The sequence below is a fragment of the Mus caroli genome, unplaced genomic scaffold (assembly GCF_978045245.1).
Source record: "Mus caroli unplaced genomic scaffold, Mus_caroli_1 scaffold_2, whole genome shotgun sequence".
Classification (NCBI taxonomy): domain Eukaryota; kingdom Metazoa; phylum Chordata; class Mammalia; order Rodentia; family Muridae; genus Mus; species Mus caroli.
The window spans coordinates 139,158,901-139,179,530 of record NW_028227257.1 but is presented as its reverse complement, the minus strand read 5'-3'; the positions used below and the strand labels follow the sequence as shown (position 1 = coordinate 139,179,530).

The 20,630-nt window shown below is 35.8% G+C and overlaps 1 protein-coding gene across 3 annotated transcripts in view; it reads right to left on the bottom strand.

Annotated features, from left to right (window-relative positions):
• Lrp1b (LDL receptor related protein 1B) overlaps positions 1–20,630 on the bottom strand; it is a 2,026,300-nt gene that overhangs the window by 1,130,348 nt on the left and 875,322 nt on the right. For all 3 annotated transcript variants that reach the window (XM_021181392.3, XM_029472167.2, XM_029472172.2), the window contains exon 6: positions 7,453–7,710. In XM_021181392.3, coding sequence (XP_021037051.1) covers positions 7,453–7,710 — 258 coding nt within the window. The remainder of the gene's footprint in view (positions 1–7,452; positions 7,711–20,630) is intronic.

Genomic DNA, 20,630 nt, shown 5'->3' with positions numbered 1-20,630 from the left:
GATTCCTAAAGGCATTTCATCCCTAGTGAGGAAGTCAAAGCATAAATTCCAGGTTTAGTGTGGGCTGCTAAACTGGAACATATTCAGAAAGAATCTGAATAAAATGAGAGATTAAACTGCATCACAGGAAATACTAAGTCTACTTCCCTACAACAGGATTTGTGTGGGAGACAGAAGCTGAGGAGATAGGGTGCCAGCAGAGAAGCCAGACAGTAAGGGCTTGTTTTTCTCTAAGAGAAATGAGAAACTATTGCATTGATTTGTTTTAAATAAAAGGAAATCCTTATTAATTCCTCAAAATTTAAAGAATGAAATGGACAACAGATTCTCTATTCACTAGTAACAGTGGGAAAGAAAATTGAAGCAATATAATATGGCTTGGAGGTACACACCTTTAGTCCCAACTACTCAGAAGATTGAAGGAGGATAAGAAGCCAAAGCTAGTCCTGCCTATACAGTGAACACCAGGAAAATTATGACATCTTACCTCAATAGGGGTGTGTGTGTGATAAAATTTAATGATAAAATATTTTTAGTATATTTTAATATGTAAGCTTCTCCTCTCAGTACAACTGACTATTATAAGCAATATCAATAATCTGTGATTGCAAATGAACAAAATAGAGTATTTTGCAAAGTTTCTAAAGATAATGGATCAGAGTTACATGAAAGAAATTAAGATGAAAAGAGAACAAAAATCAACTGCTAAAAACTAAAGAATAATCCATCCAGAATTTTATTTGCTACATATAGACAGACCTGCACATGAAAAGAACTAAGTTCTGCTAAAAACAAAACCAAACAAAGGCTTGAGAAGAGATCAAAGTAGTGTGGAGCTAACTCCAAAGCTCAAAGTCAGGAAGCTCTGGAAATGCTATCTTTAGCAAGGAATCCTCTGGTGCCCTGGAGCTGAGCCCAAGAAGGGCTCACAAGAAGTTGTTAGATACAAAATTAAATCATAGAAATCAGTCGCACTCCTTTATACAAATGAGAGAGGGGCAGAGAAAGAAATTAGGGAAAGGAGACCCTTCACAATAGACACAAGTAATTCAAAATATATTGGTGTAACTCTAACCAAGTAGGTGAAAGAGCTCTATGATAATAACTTCAAGTCTTTGAAGAAAGAAAGTGAAGAAGTTATCAGAATATGGAAAGATCTCCCATGCTCATAGATTAGTAGAATGAACATAGTAGATTGCTTGCCAAAAGCAATAGACAGATTCAATGCAATCCTCAGCAAAATTCTAACACAAATGTTTAAAGCCATTCTCAACTTCACATAGAAATAAAAAAAAAAACCCCACAGGAGAGTAAAACAATTCTAAACAAAACAAACAAATATAAACAAACAAAAACTTGTGGAGCAATCATCATCCCTGACCTCACGCTGTCCTACAGAGCAATAGTGATTAAAAAAAAAAAACTGCATGGAATTGGTTTCAGAAACAGATATGTTGATCAATGGAAAAATTTAAGACCCCAAAATAAACCCACACACTTATGGACTCTTGAATTTGACATAGAAGACAAAACCATACAATGGAAAAATGAAAACATCTTCAACAAATGATACTGATTTAACTGATGCCTGCATGCAGAAAAAAGAAAACAGATCCATATTTATCACCCTGCACAATTTTCAAGTCAAAGTGGATGAAGGACTTCAACATAAAACCATATACAATAAATTGCATAGAAGAGAAGGTGGGAAATAGCCATAAACACATTGGTATAGGAGGCAATTTTCTGACCTGAACACCAATTGCTCAGGCTCTAAGATCAATAATTGATAAATGGATAAAACTGAAAGCTTCAGTAAGGCAAAGAAACTGTCAATAAAACAAAATGGCAACCTACAGTTTGGGAGAAGATTTTCACCAACCCTACATCCGACACAGGGCTAATATCACAAATATAAAAAGAACTCAAGAAGTTATACTCCAACAAGCCAAATAACCCAATATTAAGAGTTAGGTACAGAGCTAAACAAAGAATTTTCAACAGAGGAATCTCAAATGGCCAAGAAGAATTTAAAAATGTTCATCATTCTTAGTCATCAAAGAAAAAACAAATCAAAATGACTCTGAGGTTCCACCTTATACAAATCAGAATGGGTATGATTAAAAAAAAAAAAAACAAAACCTTAAATGACAGCACATGCTGGTGAGAATGTGGTTAAGAAGAACATTTTCCTGGATTGAAAACTTATACCAATACTCTGGAAATCTATATGGTGTTTCCTCAGAAAATTGGAAATAGTTTTACCTGAATACCCAGCTATACCGCTCCTAGGCATATACCCAAAAGATTTCCTACCATACCACAAGGACACTTTTCCCACTATGTTTAAAGCAGCTTTATTTGTAATAGAAACTGCAAGAAACCAAAATATCACTCAACTGAAGCATGGATACAAAAAAAATTTACACAATGGAATATTATTCAGCTATTAAAAACATAGAAGGGGGAATTTTGTGGACAAATCAATGAAACTAGAAAATATTCTAAGTGAAGTAACCCAGGTACAACAGACATGCATGGTATGTACTCACTGATATGTGTCCAAAAAATACAGAATATCCATGATACACAGACACACAGACCCAAAGAAGTTAAGCAATAAAGAAGGCCCAAGCAAGGATGCTTGAATCATACTTAGAAGCATGAACAAAATATTCATAGGAGGCAAAGGGAGGGAAGTAGATCAGAGAGGGGAGGGAGGGGGAAATTCGGGGCTGGTTCATGTGTATGAAAAGACAGGAGTGATGCCCAGAGGACCAGGAGAATGTATGGAAATCTGTAGCTGCTGAGGGTGGGGGAAGGGGGAATCTTTAGGATGTACCAGAGACCTGCTATTAGGGAGGCTCCCAGGAGTCAATTTGAGTGACCTTTTCCAAGATGCCTAACAGTGGAGAAATGAAACTTCAGGAGTCCACCTTCTCTAGTCAGGCAGGACACCCACTGGAAGAATAAGGACACCAATTCTCTTAGTCAGGGTTTCTATTCCTGAACAAACATCATGACCAAGAAGCAGTTGTGGAGGAAAAGGTTTATTCAGCTTACACTTTCCACATTGCTGTTGATCACCAATGGATATCAGGACTGGAACTCAAGCAGGTCAGGAAGCAGGAGCTGATGCAGAGGCCATAGAAGGATGTTACTTACTGGCTTGCTTCCCCTGGCTTGCTCAGCCTGCTCTCTTATAGAATCAAGACTACCAGCCCACGGATGGACCTTCCCCCTTTATCATTAGTTGAGAAAATGCCTTGCAGCTGGATCGTGGAGGCATTTCCCCAACTGAAGCTCCTTTCTTTGTGATACTCCAGCCTGTGTCAAGTTGACACAAACTAGCAAGTACACCAACCAACCCACCAAACTTTTAACCCAAATTTGACCTGTCTTATAGAAATGAAAGGACAAAGATGGAGCAGAGACTGAAGGAATGGACAACCAATAATTGGCCCAACTTGAAACCCACCCCATGGCCAAACATCCATCCAGCATTATTTATGATAATCTGTTATACCTGCAGACAGGAATCAAGCATAACTGACCTCTGAGAGGCTCTGCTCAGAAGCTGATTAAAACAATGGCAGATACCTGTACCAAAACATTGAATAGAGGTCAGGGACTATTAAGGAATAGTTGGGGCAAGGAATGAAGGCCCTGGATGGGATTGGGACCCTTCAGGAGAACCAATAAAGCAACTAACGTGGAACTCTAGGAGCTCTCAAAGACTGAGCCACCAACCAAAAAACGCACAGGAGCTTGAAGTCTCAAGATGCTTGGCACATATATAGCAGATGTGCAGCCCATTCTTCACCTTGGCCTCCAACAACAGGTACTGTCTTTCCCCAAAGCTGTAGCCTGACCATGGTGTCTGTGCCCCAATGAGGTTACCTTGTCTGTCCTCAAAGAGAGAATATGCCCCTATTCTGGAAGAGACTTGATGCACCAGGGTTGGTGGATACTGCAGGGTGTCTACCCTCTCAGAGAAGAAGGGGAGTAGTGGAGGGAGAGTATCAGGGAGTGAGCACTGGGAGGGGGCAGTGTGGGATGTAAACATAAAATAAATTTACAAAAAATGATGGAGTCAAGTTCATGCTAGGATATGCAAAAAATATAATCAGAATGTTCAGAATATTAGAGAATCACATACAACATCAAAGTGAAAGTATGTGTAACAATATAACTTTAATGATACAATAAAGAAAAACTACCCTAATCTACTTCATTCACTTCGGAATATTGTGCTCTGATGGAATCACTAGCTTATTTGATTCCAGTATCTGTGTTTCTACCAGAGTGTTCTCCAAGAAAATGTTAAAAAAAATAATTAACTGCAACAAATGTGTTTTGTTAAAATACTTCATTGAAAATCAAGTTTAATGTAGGTCAGTTAGTTCAAAAATTATCTCCCAAATCTTTTCTTTAGAGAATACATGTCAAATAAGAAATAAACTATAAATATGAGAAAAATAAAATCAAGTAAAAGTATGCTCTATCATGTTCTCCAGTGTTCCTTAATCAATATGATTTCTCCTGCATGTTATTGTCCACTTTCTTTCATTATCCTACAATATTGCTCTAAGGATATTCTAAGTGTTAAGAGGCAACACTCTTAGGGAAGCTACACAACAAGCATTTTTAGGACTTTTTGTACAACACAAGTCTTCATAACTCACCATTTTCACCTCATTCACAACCAATAAACATCCCAGCTTACTGATACTAGTTTATGGGACTGACCATTTTGTTTTATTAGAATGGAAAAACAAAATGGAGATCCAATGAAGTATTTGGAAAAGCTGTAAAATCTGACTCAATACAATCCGGTAGACCACACTTTCTATATGATATTACCCAGCTTCCCAGAGCCTCAATTTTCTATCTATAAAAGGCAATAACAACTTCCTATTGCATAGATAAACATCTAGCATGGTCATTAAATCTTCGTATCTACATTTGGGGAAGATCCATTTTTCTAGCATTAAATTAAACAAGATCAATTTCAAACTAGCAAACAAGCATAAGGTTTAGCTGTCTGGGGTCTGTTTTAACCATTTAATTTTGCGTAACACTCTTATGATCTGAGTTAAAAGTATTCTATTATAAATCTGAATTAGTCCATATCTTCTGCTAGCTTGGGGATGAGTTGTATATGCAAAACTGAAATCTATAGTGAATAAAATCTATAACAGAACCCACAACAGACATAAAAGTCTGCAAACCAAGCCATTTTGATCTGTCTAGGTTAATGTTTTTCAAAGAGCCCTTTGAAATATATATATATATATGTATATATATATATATATATATACATATATATATATATGCTAATTCAATTTTTATTTATTTTTATTAGATATTTTCTTTATATACATTTCAAATGCTATCCCGAAAGTTCCCTATACCCTCCCCCCACCCTGCTCCCCTACCCACCCACTACTGCCACTTGGCCTTGGCATTCCCCTGTACTGGGGCATATAAAGTTTGCAATACCAAGGGGCCTCTCTTCCCAGTGATGTCTGACTAGAGCATCTTCTGCTACATATGCAGCTAGAGATATGAGTTCTGGGGATACTGGTTAGTTCATATTGTTGTTCCACCTATAGGGTTGCAGACCCCTTCAGCTCCTTGGGTCCTTTCTCTAGCTTCTCTACTGGGTTCCCTGTGTTCCATCTATAGATGACTGTGAGCATCCACTTCTGTATTTGTCAGGTGTTTTCTAAAAGAAAGTGTTCTTTTTTTCTAATAAGATCAGTTAAAAGCCCCTAAACAATGGTGCTGAAAAAAAAATCACGAAGGTAATCTCTGAAATAGTTAATGATGACATGCATTTAACTAGACTTCTTTGGTTCATCATTTTAACTTATATGATGTGACAGAGATTTTATGTAATTATACATGCAGGGAATATTCAAACTTCATTATTAACTCACAAATTGTCCTGGTAAATGCAGAGCACATCATATTCCATGGCAGCTGTGAAATGACAAGTCGCTAAAATTCATAGCGTAAAATTATGAAAGAGGTCAGGCAACCATGCCCACATTTCTGTCCCCACAATTATTAAGCTACTTCTTCATACTTAAACACTTTTCAAAAATTAAAAGTGACTATATAATTATATGACTTAAACCGAACATCATAAAAATTATTTACTCCAAATAAAATAATTAAGAATCCATCTCTTTTCTTCGGTTCAAAATTAAGATGCTGCTTAGCATTTCACAAGTGGCTTAGCAAAAGTAATCCGTGTTTTTATAGGTATCTTGATTGTTTTATAAAGAAAACATAGCAAGTTAAATGGACATGTTTGCAATTACTATGATGTAAAATTCTTTTATTATTTTTAGGTTTAAAAGCAATGATCTATTGGATTATTACCAAAGATAATAGAAGATAAATACTTTTAGAAAATGGTAAATGTAGAGAAAAGACAGCTATAGTAGGCTTGGGAGCAGCCTTACATCATGCCATATTTTCCTGGTTATTTGACCATTCTTTATGCTATTCCTGGAGATACATACATTTGTATTAGATGGAGTAATCAAAATGAGGCAAAGAGCTAGTGCTTTGGTTCAAATTCAATTCCTATGTGAACCCATATGTGATATATGCCATGAAAAAGCATTCTTTGTTGTGCCTGGGTGTGGCCGACTGTCCAAATCACCAAATACTTTTCACCTGCATATTACACTTATTCCAGATTAGAATATTTTTCTTTCTAAATGTTTATGCTATTTATTCACTTATTTTTAGCTTGTAAAACTAATGAGGGCATTATTTTCTGTGAATAGAAAATAACTAGGTACATGTTAAAATTTTCTTTCAAGGCTATCTAAGCATATTCACATAAAATTTCTACCTATTTAAGTGATGGAGAAGAGAAACAGTATATGTGATGTACATATTCGTGTAAATTCATGATTTTAATTTGTGATACTAAGCAGAGAGAGAAGAATGATTTTAAATCATGAAAAGTCAAAATAAATCAAACAAGAGTTGATAATTTATGTACTGATTTGCTTTAATCAAAGTTAATAAAGAGGTTTTTTTTCTTCCAACTGGAGAAAACCTAACAATTTTCAGTGTATTTGAAATAAATATGATAGCCAGTAAGTCTTAAATAATAAAATTATTTCCTGGATTTCTTGTTTTATTTAAATTCCATCTTTGCATTCATATTGTGAACCATATTTTAGCAAAATGTGTCAATTACATGACATGTGACACTCCAGGCATGTATGAAAGAAAATATTACAATAAATATTGCAATCTGCTATTTAGGGACAAAGAGCTACTGAACCTGTGTATGTGAGCACATGTACCCAAGCCACTCATATTCACACATGAAGCTATTTAGCTAGGCTAAGTAGAGAGATAAGAAAAGAATGCTATGTGTAATGGATATTCTTGTGGGGCAATCTAGAAGATTAAGATACTTACTTTGGAAGGATTGAAGACTGTTAATTATCCTTTGATCTGTCAATCTTCCTGCTTTTGTTATCTGGCCACATTTGAGTTGATTAGAAGACTCTCTTGATTCAATCCAGCAAATCATTTCTTCACTATAAATAAAATCTAGAGTATGGATTTCATTTCTGTTGGCTGAGCTTAGAGTTGTCATTTTACTTCCATTGATGTAGAAGAGCTCAATTGTTTCAAGACTTGAAATTAATAACATTGGTGCCTTATCTGTGGGTTCTAGAATAAAACACAGAAAATTACTGTTAAGAAAGAGGGGAAGATAATGTCTTTTTTCTTCAATGGTTCATTATCAACTAAAATCTACTTACAAAATATCATTGGAATAGAAAGAATGCTTGCATGAAAACCTTTTAAAAATAAGCTACACACATGTCTCATTGTATGCAGTCTCTGGGAAAATGTATTTGTCTGAGCATTTGCATCTATTATCCCTAAGTCATAATGTGTGATCTGAATGTAAAAGAAATGCTCTTTATCTATGTGTGTTGTGAATTCTGTTTTTGTTTTTGCCACATTGATGTATGTGAATGACCTACTCTGCAGTTGCTGAGCTTCACTTGGGAGCAAGGACATGCATTTAGAAAGTGAATGTGAAAGATCAGAAATGGACTGTCAGGAGCAGAACACAGGAAACTTGGCCTCCAAGCAAGATTCACTTTTAAACTTGACCTCTCAGACTGTCTAGAGATCTAAGATCCAAACAGTCAATTCTAATCATGAGCTTAACACAAACTTTAAGACTATGCTTTTATGCAGTACTAACATTGATGCTGTTAGGATTGATGGGTTTTGTTTGTTTGTTTGTTTGTTATGTTTGTTTTTTTGAAATGGTTTCTCCGTTCCCTAGCTATCCTGGAACTCACTCTCTAGATCAGGCTGGCCTTGAACTCAGAAATCCACCTGCCTCTAACTCCCAAGTGCTGGGATTAAAGGTGTGTGCCACCACTGCTTGTCCTGAGTTTTAATGGCACATTCAAAGCTAGTAACAATCCCTATATGAAAACTAGTGTTTCCAGAACGTGCTTTCATGCTCACACTAGTATTGTTGCTGAAGTGGTAGAGAATTCAGAATTTCTTATTTCAGCTTTTGTTATGAGCTCTAGCAATATACTATTAAGTCTTTTTGGCTCAGATTATAAACCTATCAGGAATCGAATTCTTATTAGGGTTACCACATCCTATGACAAGCAAACAGTAACTAGACTCAAGAATAACCAAGAGAATGAAAGAGATGGAAGAAAAAAATCTCAGAGTTTGATATATGAGTAAAAAATTTGTTACATCTAAAAATATTCCAGAACCCAAATATCCAGGAAATCTGAGACAATGTAAAAAGATCAAACCTATAATTAATAGAAATAGAAAAATAAGAATCCCAGTTCAAATGACCAAAATATAATTTTAGAAAAATAATGGGAGAATTTTTTTCTTACTTAAAGATAAACATGATTTTAAGTTTCAAGAACCTTAAATATCAAATAGATTAGAATATCAAATAGATTAGGTCATGCATGAACCTCCCTGTGCCATATAATGATCAAAATACTAAACATATTGAACAAAGAAAAAATATTAAAAGCTGCAAGGGGAAAATGCCAAGTAACATATAAAAACAGATCTATTAGAATTAAACCTGAGTTCCCAATGAGACAATAAAAGACAGAAGGGAGACCACAGATGGCAGCATAGACTAATACATCTAGTAATATTACTATATGTAGAGAAAAAAAGATATTTCATGATACAATCAAATTTAAGAAATAGCTATCCAAAAATCCAGCTTCACACAATGTATTAGAAGAAAAATTTCAACCCAAGGAGGTTAACTTGCCATGAAAACTCAAGAAATAGATAATTTCACATTAGCAAAACCAAAAGAAAATAAACACACACACACACACACACACACACACACACACACACACACACACACATACACACACACAGACAGACAGACAGAGAGAGAGAGAGAGAGAGAGAAATCATTGATGATTTGATGATTGATATCTCTCAATATCAATGGACTCAATTCTTCAATAAAATGATACAGACTAACATAATGGATATGAAAATAGGGTCCAACGTACTACTTCACAGAAGAAACAAACCTCAATGTCAAAGATAGACTTTACCTCAGAGTAAATGGTTGGAAGACAATTTTCCAAGAAATGGACCTATATAAAAAGCTGGTATAGCCAGTCTAATATCTAACACAATAGACTTCAAAGCAATATTAATCAAAAGAGATATGAAAGGATAATTTCATAGTTATCAGAGGGAAAATCTACAGAGATGAACTTTTAATTCTTAACATCTATGCCACAAATGGAAGTGTAGCAACATTTGTTAAAAAATAATTGCTAACTAAATCTTAAATTGAACCTCACACGTTGATAGTGAGAAATGTCAATACCACACTCACATCAATAGACATACCATTCAGTCAAAAATACTGGAGCTAACAGATATTTTAAATCAAAAAAACTTTAAAAATATCTACAGAATATTTCCCCCATTACAAAAGAATATGCCTTCTTCTTAGTACCTTATGGAATATTATCCAACATTGGCCATATACTCAGAAACAAAACAATAGAAACAAGAGAAAGCCTATGAATTCATCAAACTGAGCAACTCTTTTCCCAATGACTCCTGGGTCAGAGCAGAAATAGGAAATAAATTAAAGAATTCAATGAAAATGAATGCATAATATACCTCAACTATGGGACACAATAAAAATAGTGCTAAGTAGAAAGTTCATAACACAAAGTAGCTATGTAGAATAATTGAAGAAATTTCATACTAGCAAGTTAACATACCTGAAATCTCTAGAACAAAAGGAGGCAAGCTCACTCAAGAATAGGTGGCAGAAAATAATCAAACTGGTGGCTGAAATCAATAAAATAGAAACAAAGAGAGCAATAAAAAGAATCAATGAAAAAAAGAGTTGATTCTTTGAGAAAATGAACATGATAGACCAACCCTTATCCAAACTAACTAAACCAAAGTGAGAGAATATCTGAACTAACAAAACCAGAAACAAAAATGGAGACATAACCATGACACCAAAGAAATCCAAAGAACCTCTGAGATGTACTATAAAAACTTTTATTCTACAGGAAAATCTAAGGAAATAGATCATAGTCTTGATAGATATGATTCACCAAATTTAAACCAAGAACAGATAAACAATTTAAGTAAATATATAACTCCTAAGGAAAGAGAAGTAGACATTAAAAGTATCCAAAGTAGAAAATAGCTAAGGCCAGAGAGTTTTAGAGCAGTCTTCTTTCAAAGAAGAACTAATATTCCTCAAATTATTCCAAAAAATAGAAACAGAAGAAACATTGGCAAAATCATTGTATGAGGCCACAATCATCCTGATCCTCAAACCACACCAAGACTCAACAAAGAAAGAAAATAACAGACAAATTTCCCTTGTAAACATATATGAAAAAACATTCAATAAAATAATTGCAAAGTAAATCCAAGAACACTTCAAAAGGATTATCCAACATGATCAAGTACGTTTCATCCTAGAGATACAGAAATGGTTCAACCTATGAAAATCAGTCAATATAATCCTTCATATAAACAAACTGAAAGAAAAAAAAAGCATTATCCCAATAGATGCTGAAAAAGACACGACTATATCCAACAACCCTTCATGATAAAATTTTGAGAGATTAGTTATAAAAAAGACATACTTAAATATAACAAGTGTGGTTTACAGAAATCCAATAGCCAACATCAAGTTAAATGAAGATAAACTCAAAGTAATTCCTCCAAAATCAGGATCAAGATAAGACTGTCCACCTTCTCCACATATATATAAAGAGTAATTGAAGCTCATTTGGCCAGAAACCAGATGCCGGACAGTCATCAGAGACCCAGTATATAACCAATGAGGATGGAGGATGAGAGAGAGAGAGGGGGAGAGAGAGAGAGAGAGAGAGAGAGAGAGAGCTGATGATATGCTGTTATACTCATAGATTGGTGATTGCCCAGTTGTCACTGGAAAGTATGGGAACATTTGCAGAGGCTCACAGCCAAACACAAGGTGGACCCAGAGGAGCCCCTATAGAAGAGGGGGAGGAAGGAATGTAGGATCCAGACAGTTGAAGATATCAGGAAAATACGGCTCACAGAATCAACTAAGCAGGACTCACAGACTAAAGCAACAAACAAGAACATTGTATGAGTCTGTGTGCATATACTTAATGATTTTGTAGCTCGGTATTCCTGTGAGACTTCCACCAATGGTAGTAGGTTGTGTCTCTGATTTTTTTTTTTTTCAGGAATTGGGACCCTTTTGCTCCTACTGGGTTTCCTGGTCCATCTTTGATATAATGGTTTGTACTTAGACTTGTACTTTATTATGCTTTGTTCATTTTATATGCCTGGGAGGTGTGTACTTATTATTTTTTAAGAGAAATTGAGAAGCAGATCTGGGGGGGCAAGGAACATGGAGGAGGGACAGGGAAGAATGGAGGGAGGGAAATCTGCAGTCGGGGCAGGGGAGATGTAATATATGAGAGAAAAAATAAATAAATTCAAAGAAAATTAGTTCAGTATAGCCATAGGCATAGAATTATATTTGAAAAGACTCTAAATATTGGCATAATAAAATCAATACACATTACAAAGAAAATAACAAAATGCCCATGGCACTATAAAACTAGCCGTCTTAGTCAGTCTTTCTATTCCTGCACAAACATCATGACCAAGAAGCAATTTGGGCCAGAAAGGATTTATTCAGCTTACACTTCCATGTTGCTCTTCATCACTAAAGAAAGTCATGATTGGAACTCAAGCATTTCGGGAAGAAGGAGCTGATGCAGAGGTCATGAAGGGATGTTATTTACTGGCTTGTTTCATCTGGCTTGCTCAACTTGCTTGGGGATGGCACCATCCACAATGGGCCCTTTCATACTTAATCACTAATAGAGAAAATGCCTTATATCTGGAACTCATGGAAGCATTTCCTCAAGGAAGGCTCCTTTCTCATAACTCCAGGTGTGCCAAGTTGGTACACAAAACCAGTTAGTGCAACTGACCCCTTGTCAACTTGACCACAAACACAAAACTATTAATCATCAACTCTTACTTTCTTATTTGTCCCCAAGATCTAAATAAATTTAAAATTCCCATACTCTTTAAAAATTCTTATATATTAAAATTTCTATCCCTTTAAAATATCCAATCTCTTTTGAAATTCAAAGTCTTTTTACAGTTCAAAGTCTCTCTTTTTTTTTTTTTTTTTTTTTTTTTTTGGTTTTGGTTTTGGTTTTTTGAGACAGGGTTTCTCTGTGTAGCCCTGGCTGTCCTGGAACTCACTTTGTAGACCAGGCTGGCCTTGAACTCAGAAATCCGCCTGCCTCTGCCTCCCAAGTGCTAGGATTAAAGGCATGTGCCACCATGCCCGGCTAGGTTCAAAGTCTCTTAACTGTGGGCTCCACTAAAATACTTTCATACTTCAAGAGGAGGAAATATCAGGGCACAGTAACAATCAAAAGAAAAATCAAACTCTAACTGTCCAATGTCTGGGATCCACTCATGATCTTCTGGGCTCCTCTAAGGGTTGGGGTCTCTTATCCAGCTCTGCCCTTTGTAGCACACACCTTGTGTTCTAGCGTCCAGCTACCTGTATTCCACGGCTGATGCTCTTCTTGGTGGTCATCTCCAAAACACTGCTGTCTTCTGAGGCAACTGTATTGCACTTTCACAAATAGCCTTTCATAGGCCCTTTTCATGGTGCTAAGCCTCAACATCTCTGCATGACCCTTTCATTCCTTGGCCTTCAATTGCTACTGAGACTGCACCTTCACTAATGGCCTCTCCTGGCCTCTCACAGTACACAGCAACAGCTGCTAACCAGTGCCACCTGGGCGTCTCACATTACCAAGTCTGGCTGGTACAACGATGGCTGCATCTGGATTACTGCTTTTCTGTGCTCTCCAGAAACACTTCCCAGAAGATTTCATCTTAGTGGTGCTGGTCTCTGCTTAAGTATTGCTAATTTCTTAGCTCCATCTAGCCAGCATCAATAATCCCAATATTATAAAGGTTTCACTTTAGTAGTTCTGGTATCACTGCTGATTCCTCAGCCCCAGCTAACCCAAACCACAAAATCCTCACAATCAAAATAGCAATGGCCCTGATAAGAGCCTTTAATCTTCTCTATGAAATTTCACAAGCCAGGCCTCCATTGATTGCACTGTTCACAACATCATCTTCCAAGCTCCTCCATAACTTCCCACAGAGCTCTTACCACCCAATACCACTTCTAGCCAAAATTCCAAAATCCCTCCACAATCCTACCCAAGACTTGGCCAGGTTGTCACTTGAATATCCCACTATGCTGGTAGCAATTTGTCTTAGTCAGAGTTTCTATTCCTGCACAAATGTCATGACCAAGAAGCAAGTTGGGGAGAAAAGGGTTTATTCAGCTTATACTTCCACATTGCTGTTCATCACCAAAGGAAGTCAGAACTGGAACTCAAGCAGGTCAGGAAGCAGGAGCTGATGCAGAGGCTATGAAGGTGTGTTACTTACTGGATTGTTTCCTCTGGCTTGCTCAGCTTGCTTCCTTATATAACCCAGGACTACCAGTCCAGGTTTGGCACCACCCAAAATGGGCCCTTCTACACTTAATCACTAATAGAGAAAATGCCTTACAGCTGGATCTTGTGGAGGCATTTCATCAAGGGACACTCCTTTCTCTGTTATAATTCCAGTTTGTGTCATGTTGATACAGGAAACCAGTTTACCCAATATAACATACATGAAATGCTTGAGTATAAGCCAATGGATAGGAAGCCTTGAGGTACAAATATAATTTCTACAACAAAGAGATCATCCAGGAAACTCAGTTAAGTGGCACAGCAACTCTGCTTAGTGTAACATTGTCAGCAAAACACATCTGAGCCCTGATAGTCAATGAGCTTTTCTGAAAATCTCTTAATTCTAAAATGAGACTATGTTGCACTTGCCCTCTACATTCAGAATCCACACTTGGTGTTTCTTTAATACTCTTGGATTGATTCTTTTCTATGTGACCTTGGAGGATTTGAAACCAGTGATATTATAGATTTCTTAGTTTAGAGAGTCTTAAATGTACTTGTTATCAGATTTACAAAGATATGCTGACAGTAATGTCAGTGCTTATTGTCTTCATGTGACATCAGAAATGAACTTAAAGAATTTGCCTCTCACTCAAAATGAGCTTCTGTTGAAAGCTTCTTTGCTGCAAAGATTTATGCAAACTGTAAATTTTGACAGGCACTTCTTAGCTATCTACCAATGTGAAAAATGCTGAGACTCTCTTGAGATTTGGCAACATAGGAAAATGTATTTACAAAATATAACTACTTTTGTACCTGAGTTTTAAATAACCAGGTGACTGTTTTAATTAAAATTGCATGTCACAAATTTTAAATCCTTCCTCCAAGATAACAAAAACAAACACTAAAAGGTAAGTTAAATGATCACTAAACTGACACTGTTTGAAACAGGTTAGCCTTAAAAATCACAATTGCCTTAGTGGAGAAAGAATACTTAGAATGTAAGTTATGAAATGCATTAAATAATATTTATATATTCTGCGAGCTATTTAACTGTTTTATTTAGACAGGTGAACATAATATCTGGTGTTATGCCTAAAGCCCTTCAAATATAGACATATTGAATAAATACCATTGAAATCTAAGGACAGAACTCAGGCTGACTTAATGACATGAAGCAGCTCTGACCTGTAAAGAGTACTATGTGAGTCCACTTGCACTTTGGTTTCCACAGCTAACTGAAGAGCTCCACTAATGAAGATGAACTGCTGCCGAGAATAATGTGATGCCATTACTCTGTGCCATCCCAGAGTCAATTGAAAGTTTTCTCAAAGGCACAGTAGGAAAACACTTCCTAAGAATTCCATCACAGAGATACCCAAATCAAAGTTTAGTGAGATGTAATAAACATTAACCTTTCACACAGAAGAGATTGAATCTCCAGAAAGCACTGGTCAACTCTCCAGCTTAGAGAAGGACAGCAGATTGAACAATTTCCTCTCCTGGGCTGCCATAGACATTCAGGAGATTAGTGCCACACAAGTGAGAAGTAAATAGTGTTGGGTGGGGAACATGGCTCACTCATCGAGCACTTTGAAAGCATTTTTGATGCAGTGAGCTCTACTCCTAACATTGCCTCCTGCCCCAAGAAAGTTAAAACATATGTTGATAGTTCTTCTTTCCTAAAATATAATGGCCACATTAATCTCTTCCTCCCCGCTCAGTTCAATTTTTGGTAAAATAAATGGTAATATGGATAGGGATATTATATCCTTAGTATAGTATAATATATAGTATAATTTATAATATAATTGTAGTATGATATTTATCCTTATAGTAATGATATAATACTAGTATGAGGATATATTATCACTTACTTATAAAAGGAAAAAAATATAAATTAAATGAAGAATATCCAGTATTAGATTATATTGAGCAAGAAGCATTATTATATATCTGTAATGTAACTTACTTTGTTACATTTTATTTTCATAATATAATTATGCTGAACTGATATTTGTGTAAATATTCTCTGATTAGTTAACGAATTTATTAATGTTTAGAGATATTAAATATACAAAGACTGAAAAAAACCAGTCTAACTGTGGGCCTTCATGAAATATCTAAATATAGACAGATTAAGGTATGTTCTTAAATATCTATCCTTTTATAATGAGGATTGATATTTTCATAATAAGATTTCCAGTTGGAAGCTTGGTCCTATGGAGGCTTGTTGCTCCCGCAAAGGGAGATACATGGAGGGTGTGGTGGGAGAGGGTAGGTGGGTGGATATTTGAATATGCTCATAGAGGCAAAGAGGAGGGGGAATGGGATGGGGAGTTTGTGGAAGGAAGACCAGAAAAGAGGATATTTGAAATGTAAATAAATAAAATATTCAATCAATCAATAAAAAAGATTTCCAGGGTCATGGCTGCAAAAATTGTGGATACCTCTTTTTTATAGTGAATTTTAAAACACCTAAATATTGATGGAAATTGCTTTCATTTTAGCATTGACCAAAATATAAGAATTTGATATATGCAAATAAAGTAAAAGGACTTATTTTAGAAGAAATGAAGAAAAGAACAGATAAGTGAGAAACATACAATGGAGAGATAATACTGCAGTTATTTTAGTTTCCTGAAGGCAACACATGACTGACGGAAGAGCTTCACATTGATAGACAGAATGCTGACACTTCGCAGGATATTTCAGGAGTCAGAAAAGACATACACGTACCTATTTTTTAGCAAGGTGCATATTCATGAGTATTGGTTAAGTGCTAATATTACCCATGTAATTCATATTAGGAAATGAAAGTGTTGAGATGTTAAGTACCTTAAGATCATACAGCAGGTGTATGAAAACTGGACTCAAAACATTTTTTTTCAAAACGTATAAAATAACATTAAGAAAGTAGTATGGCATATTGAATGTTAGAATGATGTACAGTTTTAATTAGAGATACAGTTGGAAGCCAGTGATAATTATATATAGGTTATAAAGTGAGCTAAACTTTGTTTTAAAGGAACAAATTCAGAAATACAATGCAGGATAGCCCCATGTTAGTAGAATGCAGAGAAAATAATAAATATTCATTGTACCTACAAAATTACTGGTTTTACTTTTATTTTTCAAGTGAACCACTCTGATTCATATCAGATGGTAAGGAAAATTATAAATGTCACACACACACATATCTAATTTTCTATTGCAGCTTATAATACTTCTTTCTTTATATTAAGGGTTTTTACTATAAAATGCTAAGGAAAGTTCTTTGTGATCTTTCCATGCATTTGATATACTGTGTGCTTCTTATACATGTAGGAGTGTGCTATATGTATAAATGTATAACTATACATCTATATACCTATCTCTTTCTCCTCTCTCATGTATATGTATATTATGGTTTTACTGCTGGTAACAGACAGCATAGCCAAGGCAAGTCTTACAAAGGACAAAACTGAATTGGGGCTGTTTTACAGGTTTAGAGGTTCAGTCCATTATCATCAAAGTGGGAGCATGGCAGCATGCGTGGTGCAGGCAGAGCTGAGAGTTCTATATCTTCATCTGAAGGCTGCTAGTGGAATACTCACTTCCAGGCAGCTAGGATGATGGTCTTGAAGCCCACACCCACAGTGAAACACTTACTCCAACAGGGACACACCTTCTAAGAGTGCCACTCTCTGGATGAACATATACAAACCAGTATACCAGTAAACTCTCTACCTAAACAGAGTCTTTACTCCTATTGCCAGGTGTTATGGGAACTGGAACAAAGGTACAATCCATGGTACCAAAGATAAGGCTAAACACCAAGACAACTACAAGCCTCACTATCTACAAGAGTGACCTTCATACATTATTTGATGGTACAATGGTGCCATAGATGTTGTGACTTCATGGGTCACTCCACAGGATGTGACCTATGCCTAACAGCTCAGCTGGATAAGATATTAGATAGATAGGACATAGGCTTAAGAAAAAAGTCAAATACCATTGTTCTGCTAAAGAAATATAACAAGAAAATGAGACTCAACTCTAGCTGCTAAACTCATATATATGTGCCTCACTCAATTATCACCAGGGGTGTTTTTTGTTTACAGTAGATGGGAAGTAACACAGAGACCTACAACTAGATAATATGCAGAGAGTGAAGGACTTTGAAACATTCAGTCCTAAATTGAATGAAATTGCTTTTCTCAGGGTTTTGGGATCTATATAGAAGATCTGGAAAGATTAAAGGGGCAGTGATGATGGAAGAGATCAAGGAAAGAATGTCTTCCGAATACAACAGGGATAACACACATAGGGATTCACAGAGAACAACATGCAACACATGCTACTAGTCCTAGCACTGGGAGGGGGAAGTGGACACAGGTCTCCATCCCCAAACCAGAAGCTATCTCCAACAGACAGATCCATTTGCAAAGACAAAATTAATTCTGTTCAATGCAGGCTCACTGGTACAATGTATAATAACTATATTTAGTGGTAAGGCCAATCAATGCCCAGCAGATGAAGGTTAACACTAAATGAACTTACTGGCATTTTTGGAGTCTTTTTTGCTTCAGATTGTTTTGTTTTGGCATTTTTGTCTTAGTGGTCTTTTCTTTGTATATTTTGTATTCCAATTTTATATTTTCATGATGTATGTGGGTGTTTATTGTGTTGTGTTGTACATATCTTATGTTTTTCTTTTATTACTATGTTTTTTTTTGTTTGGTTGAGTCATTTGTTTTGTTTGTTTGTGTGTTTCTTTGACGGTTTGCTCATTTTCTAAAGAGAAAGAAAGAAGGTATGAAATGATGATGTTTTTTCTAAAGCAATGAGAGTGGGTGGGAAGGCAAGGAAGTGGGGTGAAATTGGGGAAGAAGAAAACAAATTAATACGATGCTAAATGAAAACACATTTTCAATAAACGAAAAAAATATCACAATTACCACAATCAACGGACAAAGAAATATTTCCCATGATATAAGGAGCCTATACATTATACCTAACAAATTAAACTGAAAGAAAATACAGTAATAATAGTTCAGATTGACGAAAGCAATAAGAATAGCCAGAAGATTGTAGGAAGGAAACAGAGAAGTTATAATCACTGAAACTCATATTACCACTGAGAACAAAAAAGACAGTCAACATTCAAAAACATAATGACTGCAAGCCACACATATCTTCCAATAATATCTTTTAGCATTATTGACATCAATGCTCAAACTAAAAGGTACAGAGTGGTTGAGCCAATCAAAAACAAAATCAACATACCTTTTGCCTACAAGAAATATACCTTAGCATGAAAGATTGGTACCATCTTCAAGTGAAAAGATTTAGAAAGGACTCAAGTAAAGCAGGACCAAGAAACAAGCAGGTATCACTATTGATACTGTTCATAGGGGATCATAAAAAATATCTCACAGAAATGGCCACAATTGTTATCAATGTAGCAGGATACTTAATCCACTGAAAATACAATGGCTTTTATTTATACCACCAATTAACACATAGAGAAAGACATTGTGGATATGCTCATTCACATCATCAAGAAAAATAAAACACCTGGGAATAATCCTACTTAAAAAAGTTAAAGACGATAATAATGAAACTTTAAATCCTGAAGAATGAGATAGCAAAAGACCCTAGAAAATGGAAAGACATTGCATGTTTACAGATTTATGCAACAGTGTTAAGATGATTACTCTATCAAAAGTCACTTAAAGAGAAAATGCAATCTCAAAGAGCACATCTCATTATTCACAGGGAAATATATCCTAAAATTATCCCAAGGGATCGCAAAAGAACAATGCTAAAAGGACTACAATTACGACCTCAAGATAAAGCCATAATAATTAAATATATATAATTATATATATATATATATATATATATATATATATATATATATATATATAGTGTGTGTGTATATATATATATATATATACAAACATTCATATGTGTGTGTATTTTCATGTATATATACTGTACATATATGTCAAATATACATGTATACATATATGAATGTATATATACACAAATATCAATATATTATAGTCAATGTATATATATTTGTGAAACATTTGAACTCATGAATACAAAAGCTCGACTCCCAGGTGCTGTGAAACACAGAGGATCACAGAATCACAGAAAAGGCTTGACTCCCAGGAGATTGGACACACCCAGGAGCAATGAGGCTCTGACATACTCGAGATCACAGTTGAGGCCAAAACATCTTTCCCAGCACCCAGGGTAACTGGGACAGCCCACAGGAACCTGGGAGACACAAACTTCTGCCCAGGCAGAGGCACAGGTTCCTTTCAGCTTGCACCTGTGCCCAGAGCAGACCAGGGTTCTGTCTCCCCACCTACCCCTCCAACACCCAGAAAAAGATTGGCTCTCAGGAGCTCTGATGCACCCAGGATATGAGCATAACAGGATCCCAGAATCACAGGATCACAGAGACAGCTGTACTCTGAGGAGTTTGAACACAACCAGTCAGAGACTTTTAACTCCCTTAAAGATATACAGGAGAACACAGCTAAATAGGTAGAAGCCTTTAAAGAGGAAACAAAA